A 14,497-nucleotide genomic window follows, 5' to 3' on the forward strand; every position below is an offset into this window, starting at 1 on the left:
ACATTTCCTTAACTGGAAGATTTAATTCAATTTTATTATTGACACTAAAATACCTCTTTTTGGTTTCAGTTAAAAATAAGGATAATATTTATCTAAATATCAGGTCGAAACTTGCTAATATGGCAAAAATTATTCCTAGATTTTCAAAAGCTTCCTTTTTACCTCTTTCTATTTTTAAACTTCAGTAATACACTTTTCGAATAACACGTATTTTCTAATTCTTCAAACAGACCGTTTACCTGTAATTCTCTGAATGTAATTGGCTTCGAAATGACAGTTTCCCCATCCGTCTTCCTGTTATTTGATGTGACCACTTTCTTAGTACATACGACTGTCCCTGAGCACTTATAGTGTGAGCTTTGTGTTCGTTGTACCTGTAACCTTACTCATGCACACGACACACAAGTCCCCAAGTTCCGAGCTTTGGTGATAATATTTTTGCTTTACATATCTTTCTTTCCTTTCATAGTCTCTTAAAATTCAGTAAAGATAACACTTTCAAAGGGTCTAGTTTGTTTTCTTTTCCAACCCTTCACATTTCTGTTATGATACAGAACTCCCACCTAAGCATCCTTTAACTTTATGTATCTTCACACCTTATCTTGTTTATTGCTCCAGTCTGAAGGTCAAGACGACCCCAAAGAAATTTCTTCAGCCCCTTGTTAGCAGATTCAGTCACTTATTGTATAACTTTTACTGCTGTAAAGAAGTGCGTGGTTGACGTACAGTTACTGTTTAGCTTTGTGTGTAGTGTAGTGCATATATATTATGTCTGTGTTTATATTGATCTATTAAATTAATGTACTGGAACACAGAATTAAATATGTAGCGCAATTATATTAATGATCCTCACAATTTATGTCATGTGTGTGGTAAATATAGTTCAATGTATAGAAAAGGCTTACGAATTATAATTTTGGTTGTAAACTAGGTGATCAAAATAGGAGGTGGACTCCTTGTATGTGTTGTGGTGATTGTGTTAGCTGTCTAAGTGGGTGGTTAAAGAACAAACGAAACATTTTTTTTTTATATTTAATGATAAAACACACATGTTAGGTCAATAATACAGTGTTCATTAATTTGATGAAATACATTAAAGGTGATATGTTACAGTTGTATGAACACTAATAAGTGCAATAAGTTTATTTAAGATGTTAGACATGTTTCGGAGATGCTTCTCCATCTTCAGTGACTAATTAGCAACTCTGACTAACATCTTCAATAAACTTATTGTACTTATTAGTGTCCATACAACTGCAACATATCATCTTTAATGTATTTCATAAACACGAAAATTTCTATGGCTTTCGTATTTCCGTTGGTATGGAGAGAACCAAACGACCATATTGATGATTGTTATTTTTGTATGACGAGAATAGAGAGCTTAAAGAAAAATATAGTAAGAAAATTGAATACCCAAATATTCCACCAGCCATTACACCTGTGAGTCACAGCGATGAGATGCCGATTCCTACTCCTCCTGACTCTTGGGCACTAGAAGACGAGACTGAAAGAAGTGATAGCCCAGAACAAGTTCCATCAAGTTCTAGTTTAGAATTTGAAGGCACAGATCCGAAAGTGCGTCATCAGATAACTCAGGGAGATTTAAATGATCTGGTTCGAAATTTAAATCTTTCAAAAGCACAAGCAGAACTTCTAGGTTGTAGGCTAAAAAAATGGAATTTCTTACACATAGATACAAGCATAGCTGTATTTCGAAAACGAAAGGAGCAGCTGGTTAAATACTTCAAAATGGAGGATTCCCTATGTTACTATTGTGATATTGATGGTCTAATGAATGCTTTTTGTAAAAGTCATAACCCTCATGAGTGGAGACTCTTCATAGACCCATCAAAGTTAAGCCTGGAAGCCGTGCTCTTATCCTTTGGTCATGCAGTGCAAATGAAAGAAAGTTATGACAGTATGGAACTATTCTTAAAAACAGTGCAGTATGACAGGTACAACTGGTTCATCTATGGGGGATTTTATTTCTTTCTCTGAAAAAATATAAAAATGTGATTTACAAAAAAAAAAAAAAAAACTAAGGGTGCTACATACAATCTAAGGGAATATTATTTGAACTCAGAGCATGAAAATACATAATAAATGACATACTGTGTATTATGCAAAAAAGTCTTTGAAGGTTAATTTTGTTGTTCAGTGTTATCTTAGATGTGTGGTTCAATAACCGATAGATGCTGTGATAGTTTTAGACAGAAATATTTGGAAATAATGCAGACTTTGTTAGATGATGACAATTTTCCAGCATTCTCATTAAATTGCTTATATATTGCCATATTCTCATTACATTATCTGAGAATAGTCTCTTTACTTTGGTAAGAACATTACTCAATTCAACTTGGACGTTATGAAACTTTCAATTATTGCTCTTCAATGAATTATCAGTGCGCTGCTCGTTCGCAAAGTAAATTATTTATTTGATTAAAATTCGATAATCAGGAATGGATTGTAATTAATGTCAACACCATCATCGTCACCACTATAACGTTTAGTTATAGTCGTTAGTCCCGGCCTATGTTCACTCTTTAGGCAGTTATGAACCAACATTAGACATTTATAGGAAGTGGGAGTCCCCGACCAAGTGGTGGACCCGGAGCGAGGGCATCGCTTAGCATATTACAGGGCAACAACAGCACAAGTAACAATCACTCATTCCTAACCTAGTGACATGGGCTCCATTTTGTTGGTGGGGATCGTACATGTGTCTTACGATTTGTAGATACAGACGCTGCAACTTAAAACACAATGGAAAAATGACAGTGCTTTATTTTAGGGGAGGCGCTTGCTGTAGCGTCGCGGTTAAGGCATAAAGCTCCAAGTCGTAAGATCGCTGGTTCAACTCTTGATGGGGTCATGGATTTTTCCATTGATATAATCCTTCCAGCCGCACTATGGCCCTAGGGTCTATTCAGTCTCTAACAAAAATTCCTTGGGAATAGAGGTGACGGGCAAGTAGGACGTACATTCCTACTGCCATTAAATGCTGATTGTCTGTAAAGGATGAAGTCTTAACCTCTCGTCTCCGTCTGGGACGATTTAACCTTAATATATATCTGAATTTTATGTGTGATTAGTCATGTATAAATATACATATCCATTTCTTCTATTAATTACTCAATATCTGACTAATCCTATTGAGTTCCGTTTCTCATACTTCCAGTAACATAATTATACATGTCTGAATTCCATGTGTAGTTAATGTTGTACAAATATGTGCTCCTATTTCTTCTGAGGAGAACAAACAACTATTAATTACTAAATATTTTACTAATGCTACTGAGTTCCCATTTCTCATATTTCAAATAATATAATACATGTCTGACTTTTACCTATGGCTAGTCACGTATAAATATGCATAACCATATGTTCCGAGAAGAACAAACACTTACTAATTACACACACACACACACACACACACACACACACACACACACATATATATATATATATATCCCTTGTGCAATTAATGGAGTAAATATGAATTTTATTCTCTTGGGGCTATGAAAAACTTAAAATAGTGAAACCATTTATTAAATAACTTAAATATCAATGTGTAGTAGTAGCAGTAGCAGCAGCAGCAGCAGCAGCAGTAGTTTGCCTGGCAGAGTTAAGGCCATGAGGCCTTCTCTTCCACTCAACCAGGTTTCAATAATATACATGAAATACAAAATTAGATTACAAAACAACACAACAGAAAATACCTTAGAAATGACATTAAAATATAGTAGAAAATTACAGTAGTCAAGATCAGTTACATAATATAAAATTACACATAGTCAAGATCGGTTACATAATATACAAAATAAAGTATAAAATTACACTTAATCAAAACCAGTTATATAACATAAAGGGAATATACCCGCTCAAAAACACACACACACACACACAAACACAATTTATAAGACCTAACATGCCCAAGATAAATTCGACGATTGATTCACTTGAGATATATTATACAGTTAATATACTAATACGAGAATATATGTGGGTTACAAGACATAAAATGTTGATTAGCAAAGTCGTACTAAATGGCATACAAACACAAATGATTAAGTAATATATCAAGATAATAATACTTCAAAATGAAACGATAAATGTATTAATCAGTTAATATTATATGATAAAATACCTTGTCGCTACACTAATTTAAGTTCTTTAGAACTTATTTCAGTGCCTATGATACAAACTCGAAAGACATCTGAGAGCATACTCAAATTCCAAAAACATTGATATCATTTAACTTACTTATTTGCTTAAAAATGGCTATTAGGGAACCCGCAGGTTCATTGCCGCCCTCACATAAGCTCGCCTTCGGTCCCTATCCTTGCAAGATTAATCCAGTCTCTATCATCATATCCCACCCCCCTCAAATCCATTTTAATATTGTACTACCATCTACTCTTGGCATTCCCAAAGGTCTCTTCCCTCCGGCCTCCCAACTAACTCTCTATATGCATTTCTGGATTCGTCCATACGTGCTACATGCCCTGTCCATCTCAAACGTCTAGATTTAATGTTCCTAATTATGTCAGGTGAAGAATACAATGCGTGCAGTTCTACGTTGTGTAACTTTCTCCATTCTCCTGTAACTTCATCCCTTTTAGCCCCAATTATTTTCCTAAGCACCTTATTCTCAAACACCCTTAATCTCTGAACCCCTCTCAAAGTGAGAGTCCAAGTTTCACAACCATAGAAAACAACCGGTAATATAACTGTTTTATAAATTCTAACTCACATTTTTTGACAGAAGATTAGATGACAAAAGCTACTCAATCGAATAATAACACACATTTCCAAAATTTATTCTGCGTTTAATTTCCTCCCGAATATCATTTATATTTGTTACTGATGCTCCAAGATATTTGAATTTTTCTACCTTTTCGAAGGATAAATCTCCAATTTTTTATTTCCATTTCGTAGAATATTCTGGTCAGGAGACATTATCATATACTTTGTCTTTTCGGGGTTTACTTCCAGACCTATCTCTTTACTTGCTGCAAGTAAAATTTCCGTGTTTTCCCTAATCGTTTGTGGATTTTCTCCTAACATATTGTAAATTTTATACTAAACAACAATGTAATTTTATTATTTCAACAATAATTCCTTTCTACAATTCACCTTAAACGCTGTCGTCAACAATAGGATTTGCACTCAACACAATATTCATTATTGCACTCCACAGACAACAATGACAATTTACTTGGATTATTGAGAACAACAATGAACTGTTAATTTTAACTAATGTTCACAAAGCACTATTTACAAATCAGAACTGTCAGTTCTCAGTTCGTTTGCCTTGGCTAGTAAGCTCTTCTAGCTCAGTCACTCGAGTTCACAGTATCCCGAACCCCAGACCTTCAGAGACAGTCCTCTGAACTTCGAACTCAGGTCCCCCAACTGCAGTCCACTGCACTCGAACTCAGGACTTCCGGCTCCACAGTTACGGACACAACTCAAGTCAAACTCCGGCCTCGAAGCTGGCTTCACTGCTACACAAGACTGGCTGCCTTGCTCTCCACTTACTTTAACAACACTGATTTACTGACTGACTGACTGACTGACTGACTGTCGTTCACTCGCTTGCGTAATTTATACTCACACCATAGTTGCGAGAAAGTACGAGCTCTGGATATTTCCACTTCGACGGACTTCTGGACGATTCTGCCGCGGTCGCTCTCTCTCCTCCACCCCTCCTTTCTACACCACAGCACATGCCACAGGAAGCAGAGGCGCTCGCAACCCGCCCAAACACGGCCGACTTAGCCCTTCCTCAATCGGTCGTGAGATCGTATCCCAGCTCTGTCACAATATTGACGTCATCCACATAGACAAGAAGCTGATGTAACCCGTTCAATTCCAAACGCTGTCTGTTATCCTGACCTTACCTAATGGCATATTCTAGAGCGAAGGTAAAATGTAAAGGTGATAGTGCATCTTCTTGCTTTAGCCCGCAGTGAATTGGAAAAGCATCAGACAGGACCTGGCCTATACGGACTCTGCTGTAAGTTTTATAGAGACACATTTTAATTAATCGAATTGGTTTCTTGGAAATACCAAATTCAATAAGGATGTTATAGAAAACTTCTCTCTTAAAAGAGTCATATGCTTTTTTGAAATCCATGAATAACTGATGTACGGTTCCCTTATACTCCCAGTTTTTCTCCAATATCTATCGAATACAAAAAATCTGATCAATAATCGATCTATTACATCTAAAACTACACTGATGATCGCCAATAATTTCATCCACATACGAAGTTAATCTTCTCAAAAGAATATTGGACAAAATTGATATCATTTAACACGTAATTTAAATTGATTAATTCCTTTTCTGTGACAGCATGTTACAAAATCTGAATCTTCACAAGACAAAATAATTCCAGACTTTTATCTTTTCATCGTTTTACTTCGATAGGCATTGAAAATAAAACTCGCATATCTTGAATTTAGGTCACAAAAGTGAATCGAAATAAACGTTCACTTTCAACAGTCCCTGAAAACTACATCCATTTTATTCCAGTGACAACGGCTGTGCTGTTCTTGTATCGATGCAATTAAAGTAGCCTTATAATGCAGAGATCACAAATATTATTTCATTGTTCTTAAAATGTTCGTTGGAAGATATGAACAATTTAAAAAATAGTATATTTTGGCCATAAATCAGTAGACTAGCAAGTCACTTTAATATACACATTTAAAATAGTACCCGTACTTTTTTTCCTTCGGAGGAGGTCTCGTAGGCAAGCACTGCAACCTCAGGCTTATTGTGCAACCTCCTTTATTGGGATGATTTTGAAGTCCTTAGAACCGCTCGTTAAACACGTGATTCGCTGTGTGATGGCATCTTATCGATTCAGCCATAGCATACAGGTCTGACGGAACCCGCGTGAATAGCAACGCCCCTCCGCCTCCCTGTGATGTTCCTCTGCGGCCTTCTCAGATCGATGGCATCTGTTCGTAATTCAAGTGGATGAATCTGCTGCATCCTTAACCAGAGAGAGATGCCGCCGTCGATTCCACGACTTACCAAGGCGCCATCTATCCGAGGGAGCTACACGCCCCCGATTTAACCGCAGTCCGCTTAATGGAAGCCCCTGCGGCTTTTCTGGATATGTGCAGCTCCCGCAGATAGATGTCATCTGTAAGTGGATCCTGGAACCACGCCCGCTATGTCCTCCTGGTCAAATTTATGCTTATTTTCTTCTTCTTCTTCTTTTTCTTCGTCTTCTTCATCTTCTTCATCTTCTTCTTCCTCTTAAGTGGCACTATAGTCCAATGCGGACCTTCGCCACCTCCACTGGCCTTCTCCAGGCGTCTCTGTCCTTAGATCATGTGTTCCACCTTGTGATTACACTTCCTTATGTCATTATACACATCATCCCACCATCCAGCTATAGGTCTCCCTCTCTGTCTCTGGCGGTTTATTAACAAAAACTTGATTGGGACCCCTGTTTTCTTCCATTCTATTCACATGTCCTATCCACTTTAATTTTCATAATTTTTATAAATGCGACCAAACCCAAATTCTTATACAGCTGCTTTAGTTCAATGTTGGGCCTTACTCTCCACTCATTAATTTTATTAACTTTCACTTGTCCCATTACTTTTCTCATTATTTTCCGTCCAAAAACGGTCAGCCGTTTATGACGTCTGCATATAGAGTCCAGGCTTCTGTTCCATAGGTTCCTATAGTCTTATAAGAGATTTATATATTCTTACTTTCGTATTTCTATATACCATCTGGCTCCTCAATATGGGTAGAAGGGCATAATAGACTCTATTTGCTGCGCCAATCCTAGTTTCTAATTCTGTATAAATTTCATTACTACTTGTCAAACATGTGCCTACCTTAAATATGTGAATTTATTCTTTTTGTCAAAACACTATTTATCTATTTTCATTATCTTATTTCGTGGGTGGGAGTTCCTTTACATAACCATATATTTCGTTTTTCCTCATTAATTATTCATAATCCAGTTTACTAGTTTGTTTCACTAAGCCTGTAAATGTTTCAATAGCATCCTTTTGTCTTCTCAGTATAACAAGATCTTCTGCATAGGCTAGAATCTGGCTACATTTATTAAATATCATTCCTTTAGTTTGGAGGCCTTTTTATTTGCAATTTCAAGTAAAGTATTAAATAATAAGGTTGCTATTGCATCCCGTTGTCTCAGATCTTTACCCATTTAAGGTAATTTGATAGGTTCCTGCTTATCTTTACTATTGCATATACAATCTTATTGAGAGCTCTTCACATCGTGACTAGTTTCTTGGGGAAACCTATTTCGAATTGTGCTAATGAAGGCGAAATAAGTCCGAGGTCCAACGCCGAAAGTTACTCAGCAATTCTTCTTCAAGTGGTTGAGGGAACACCTCAGAAAAAAACACTATCAGATAACTTGCCAACGAGGATTTGAACCCGGCTGTCAGGGAGACTAACAGTTAGTCCACAGCGATGGACACCAGTACTTACTCATGAGAATAATATTTCATAATACCTTTCATAAGAGTACATGTACGTGAAGGACGATATATATTATCAGAAAATGCAGGCTCTAAATTTGTAAAATTTTATAAGAAAATGAATTCACAATTGGGCAAAAATTACAAGATACCACAAAAAGACTTATTAGAACTTAAATATCTGATAAACGTATAAGAAGCTTACTAATAATATATTTTAGAATTCACTTTTTACTTACAGTTAAATTTTCTAACATTTGAACATTTTCACACATATTATTTCATAACTCCACAACCATTAGAGATAGAATTCTGAAATTTTGTACACTGATTTAACATGCATTTATGCAAAAGGTAGACTACAATAATGTCCATTTCTTTGAAAATAGAAAAATTATGTCGCAAAACATTATGTAAATTTTAATATGTTTTATATAGCATAAATAAAAAATTAATTATATTAAAGTAAACAAATCTACATATCTGAGAATAGTCTACTTTTCAGAAATAAGTGTTTATTGCATGCATGAAAAATATTAAATTTGTCAGAGAGACCATAACAATGTTATGGTTACCAAATGATGTAACTGCAGAATTTTTTTTGTTTGGTTCATACTTTGATTAAACTGGTTTGAAAAATATTAACTTACTACTAACCTTTTTTATACTTTAACAGATATTTTATAAATTTAGAGCCTGCATTTTCTGATAATATTTTGTGGTCGTTCACCTACATATACCCTTGACTACAACAACATACACACTCAGCCTTAATGAACGGTATATAGATTAGCATTTCCCTCTCAGAAATAAATAACGAGTTCAACGAATTGGCAGCTGGAAACATTATTACTCCAAAATATATATTCAAGCATATTTATATCTAGATATCAAATTTAGTTATTGAATCGATTTACAAAACTTCCATTTCTTCCAGCCGTTCTGCAAATCAGAACTTCATATTATTGAGGGCTCGTCTGAATATAAAAATGTCACCAATCGATAACAACTTTTTGAGGGCTGTGGTTAGATAGCAGAAGAGTAGAAGTGGAGGACGAATTTTCAGTAAGAAACAGAGAGAATAGAGACTCTATAAAAAGCGATGGCAGATAACAACTCCACCTCAAATTGCGTTTGCGTTTCTCAGTGATATAAAACGATCTTCAACGAGGATATTACATTAATATTTTCATCTTGAATGTACACAAAAACCAATGAATTACTACCATTAATAGGAACGAAGAAAGAGATTTTGTACTAGTAATCCTGTTCAAATTCTGCTGACAACATTCGCAAAAGAATTATGAAATTCATTAAAACAGAGGAGGAATAAATCAACGTTATCGCTCATAAAAAGGCCGAACTAAAACACAAAAGTAAAAGCATAAATTGAAATAAATGAGGAAAAAGAAAAAACTTGGAGATCACAAACAAAGAGTTCGCTGCTTGTAACTATCGAGAAATTGTGGAATTAGGAGCATCTGAAACCTACACCTCATAAATCAAGCCAGATTTTGCTTTCGGATGCAATAAATAAGACGAAACAAAGAAACTAATCTTCTATAACAGACTTACTTGCACGCGATGATAGTCTACAACACTAATATCCAGAACCCTACGCATATAGTTCTCTATTTTATGATACATTCATACCAGTCCGCTTCCTATGCATAACTTTTCATGGCTTTCTCTGCAGTGGTTTAAACAGCAAACAAAGAAACAACTATTCCGTATTTTCTAGCTGTTTGAAAAATGGGGATATAGCTCATTCTTCTACAATAACTGTGTGCCCTTGCCTTGTACTGCACTCACTTACGTTTCATTAAGCGATGATCTTACCGAATGACGACCAAATTATTACAGCTTAACGCTACTTGTGGGTCAGCGCGTCTGACAGTGAAACGAGAAGGCCCAGGAAAATCCTGGTTGGGATAAATTACTTGCCTGGTTTTTTTTCGGGCTTTTCCCTCAACCAATTAAAGCAGAATTGCTGGGTAACTTTTGGCATTGGACCTCGGACTTATTTTGCCATCATTAATTCACTTATCACTATCATCCATACCATAGCCCGAGGTAAGTTCACGGCGCGGCGTCCTATACTTGTACAAGAGCGCGGCCGTTCGACTGCCCAGTCATTAACAGAATAGGAGTGGTAAACACAAAAAGCCTCAGGCTTCAGTGCAAGCTTCCGGGTCCCTTCTCCGTACAGGGGGGGAAAAAACGCTACTTGTGTCTATCTTAGTGTTTGTACAGAATCTTTACATATAAAGAAAAAATGGACTAACAAGTCTTTTCCAAGAATTATTATTGCTTACCCTATGGGAATAGTGACTAACTGTGGTACACGGAATATTGTTGACGAGGTCGTCGGTAAAGATGAAGCATAGACCATATCGCAGTATTAGTTTCCGCCCCAGTTGTAATAGATGTATGAGTGGATTTTGCACCTTGAATTGTGTGTGTCATAGGGTTTTTCCATTAGCCGTCTCTTTCGTTGTATTCATTATTTTATCATATTATCATTTCATTGTTATCGTCCACACCTGTGGAGGAACGGTCAGCGCATCTGGCCGCGAAACCAGGTGGCCCGAGTTCGAATCCCGGTTGGGGCAAGTTCCCTGGTTGAGGTTTTTTCCGGGGTTTTCCCTCAACCCAATACGAGCAAATACTAGGTAACTTTCGGTGCTGAACCTCGGACTCATTTCACCGGCATTATCACCTTCATATCATTCAGACGCTAAATAACCTAGATGTTGATACCTCGTCGTAAAATAACCCAATAAAAATAAATTTAATGTTTATCACCTGCTATTCCATTTTATTCATGTGTGGTCATTAATATCATTTGGTGTGTGCACTTGTCATTTTTACTGTATTTTCTTCTGTGAATAAGAGTAAAGGCTCCTTCACAATGAAAATTAAACATAACGTAAGCGTTAACTTAAGAATATAAACGTTATGGTAAATCAAGAAGTCATACCATCATTCACGATGGGAACATAAACATAACAGCAAACATACTTGGTAACTATGAAAACATAAGAACGACGCCATTTCCTCATATTCTGTCGTATACTTCAGCGCTCCACGATTGTGTTCTGTTTGCAAATCACGTAAGCATAAGCATGAAAGTTCGGAGTTTGCAAACTTTCATGTTAACTTCTTACAGTAATGTTTATGTCAATGCTTATGTGAATCATTGTGAATGATCCCATTTGGTAGCCTGGGCGCAAACTTCTGTGTTTATGTTACGGTTATGTTTAATTTTCATTGTGAATTGGCCTTTAATATGGTTAATTGTTACTATTTTTCTGTTTGGCATAACGTTGTCAAGTTCATGTGTATCATTATTAAAGTTTTGGTTTTTACTATTAAATGAATAAGCAATAAATTTACGGTCTTATTAATAAACCGTATATAGTTTTTATACGAGACTTATGCAGAGTTGAGATAGAAAACGTTACTAATAAACCAGGCATAAGCGATGGAAGTTTAAAACAGCCTGTAACTATACAATGGGAATTGCTTTGCAGTAGTTGAAACTCTTTGTTTAAGCGTTGTATATAGAGAAAAAATGGCCGCCCCTCTAACAGCTGTTCGTATCGACTATCATTTTATGATAATGGTTGCCTTGTAAGCACAGAAGAACAAACCAAAGAGCATAGAATAATTAGGGTAATATTGCTGTAGCTTGTACTCTTTGACCAAAATATAGTGTGGTAATCGATCAGAGCCAGTTTTTACTATCGATACTTAACACGGAACACCAGAGCGCTCTACCGGATGCAATAGAGAACCTCATATATTCTATTACCTTTCGTAATGAAGGAACGACGAAACTATGACGTAGCTGTGTAACAGTTATACTGTTGTACACGACGTATGTAGTGATTATTAGTAAGGAATTTACACATGACGTATAAACGAGCTACTCATTGTATAAGTACAAGACAGTTATACGTCTGTAAATAGACTTTTTATTAGTAAGACTGTTAGTGTAAAAAGGCATTATCGATCCTTGGCCTCATTACCTTATTAGTGATGTTTGTTAAATCTCAAAACGTCCCCAAATTCATGAGAAATTACAACATCCCAGTACCGAACCCCGTACCAATAAAGGCCGTCTTGTTGGAATCAGTAAGATCTGCTCTGATGTATTTTTGTCGTATGAATACCTTTAATCCGCAGAGATCGAATACCTTCATGCGTGTAAGATTCCGAGGTTCAATTTCTCCTCTGAATCTCGTCAAACCAGCTTCACGACTTGCGTGCGGGGCAAGAGACAAGGGGAAATGCTGCATGGCAAACGTCGTGTGTCGTGTGATTTAGGGATGGGCGAAAAATAACGTAGCAATTACTTTGTAACAGTTACTTAATTGTAACGGTTACTAAAATAACTTGGACACGAAATAACTAGTTACTCGCTGTTACACTGTTACTTTCGTCTGCTATGTAACTTCTGCAAAAGAAACTAGTTATAATAACGTCATTACGTAGTGTTCAACCGGTCCACGAGATAGCGCGGCATTACTAATGTGTTTCACCATCTGGTTACAAAAATATCAACTAAGTCTGTTTCCTAAAGCAGAGCACAGAGCACGGTTTCGATCAGAGCCGAGAATGTGATATTTCACAATATTACTGTTATTAAATCTGTAAGAAAATATATTAAAAAGGGCTATACTCTTCATAAAATATTTCCACCAGAAGTGGAATGTGTATATGCAAACTAAACCATCACAAAAATTAGTCATGATGAATAAATCAATTTAGTTTATTATATATCATAAGCTATTGATGTCCTTCGTAATAATATAAAGTTTTCAAATATTTAAAATAAACTATTATTGCATTATTTGTCGCATTAGGGGCCTACTAATTTCATAGGTGGATCTAGCCTTTGAATATCGTGGGGGGGGGGGAAGTTTGAGCTTGTTTATATAGGTACCGATAAAACTACTTTAAATAATTTCTTAGACTTTGTCTGCACTTCTATAAAGTCGTCATAGCTTATCCTTTTACAATGCTTTCATGGGCGTAAGCAAGTGGGTAGGTCAGGGAGAGGCTTTGGCTTCCTAAATCTCAAAAGAAATTTTAAAAAATATATGTTAGGACTGAATAAATACAAAAAGTAAACTGAAAACAAGGTACATTTTCGAAAACCTGTCTAATATTAAATTTAAACTATATGGCACAATTCCATACTATTCAGTTACTATCCCCCCCCCCCCACCGTTCTGAAGTCACCAACATTGTACCACAGCCAGGGATGTGCTGGAGGGCACTCGCAAAGGCTCGCGCAAGCCCTTTGCTAAATATTTATATTGGTTCCAAGATCTTTGTTAAAATAACTCGCAAGGAAAAATCAATCAAATAAACGCATTTTTCTAATTTAGGTAACCAGCTACTATTCTGCATTCTGCTATAGCGATCGCTTGAAAATACATAAATTTAGTGGCTTTTGCACTGCTTGGTGGAGACTCTCTATAGCTAATTATGATTTCCGAGATTTCGTGGATAACTTAATAGGAAAAAATTGCCCTTTTGTCATTCACTACAGCCAAAGCCAAAATAAATCACGAATTACATCACCATTAGCAGTGCGGAAGCTGTAAGAGACTTCAGTGTAATGAATGACATTGTCACAGTGAAAGAAGTAGCTTACAATCTCCCACTTGTCAAGTTTAATGGCAATTAAACTATCGGCAAATCTATGAAATAATGGGAGAGGTTCCAGTTTGTGCTATCCTGTTTGAGAAATCATCGCATCGGTGGAGCTATTTTGAAGATCAAGAGTTATTATTATTATTTATTATTATTATTATTATTATTATTATTATTATTATTATTATTATTATTATTATTATTATTATTATTATTATTATTTTGTTCGCGATCCCACATTAATAGCTGTGCGGATACTCAGGTGGCCGCGGACCTCTGATTGAAAATCACTGATCTACGCTATATGCGTATTTATTATAATAAATAAATTCATAATGTACATAATATT

General features: G+C 36.0%; 1 protein-coding gene across 1 annotated transcript in view; it reads left to right on the forward strand.

The window, feature by feature from the left end:
• The first annotated feature begins 1,461 nt into the window (after positions 1–1,461).
• Positions 1,462–14,497, forward strand: part of LOC138708536 (dipeptidase 1-like) — a 297,564-nt gene continuing 284,528 nt past the window's right edge. Inside the window, exons 1-2 of the mRNA XM_069838651.1 lie at positions 1,462–1,578; positions 5,628–5,809. Coding sequence (XP_069694752.1) covers positions 1,462–1,578; positions 5,628–5,809 — 299 coding nt within the window. The remainder of the gene's footprint in view (positions 1,579–5,627; positions 5,810–14,497) is intronic.

Source organism: Periplaneta americana, chromosome 11 (assembly GCF_040183065.1).
Source record: "Periplaneta americana isolate PAMFEO1 chromosome 11, P.americana_PAMFEO1_priV1, whole genome shotgun sequence".
NCBI lineage: Eukaryota > Metazoa > Arthropoda > Insecta > Blattodea > Blattidae > Periplaneta > Periplaneta americana.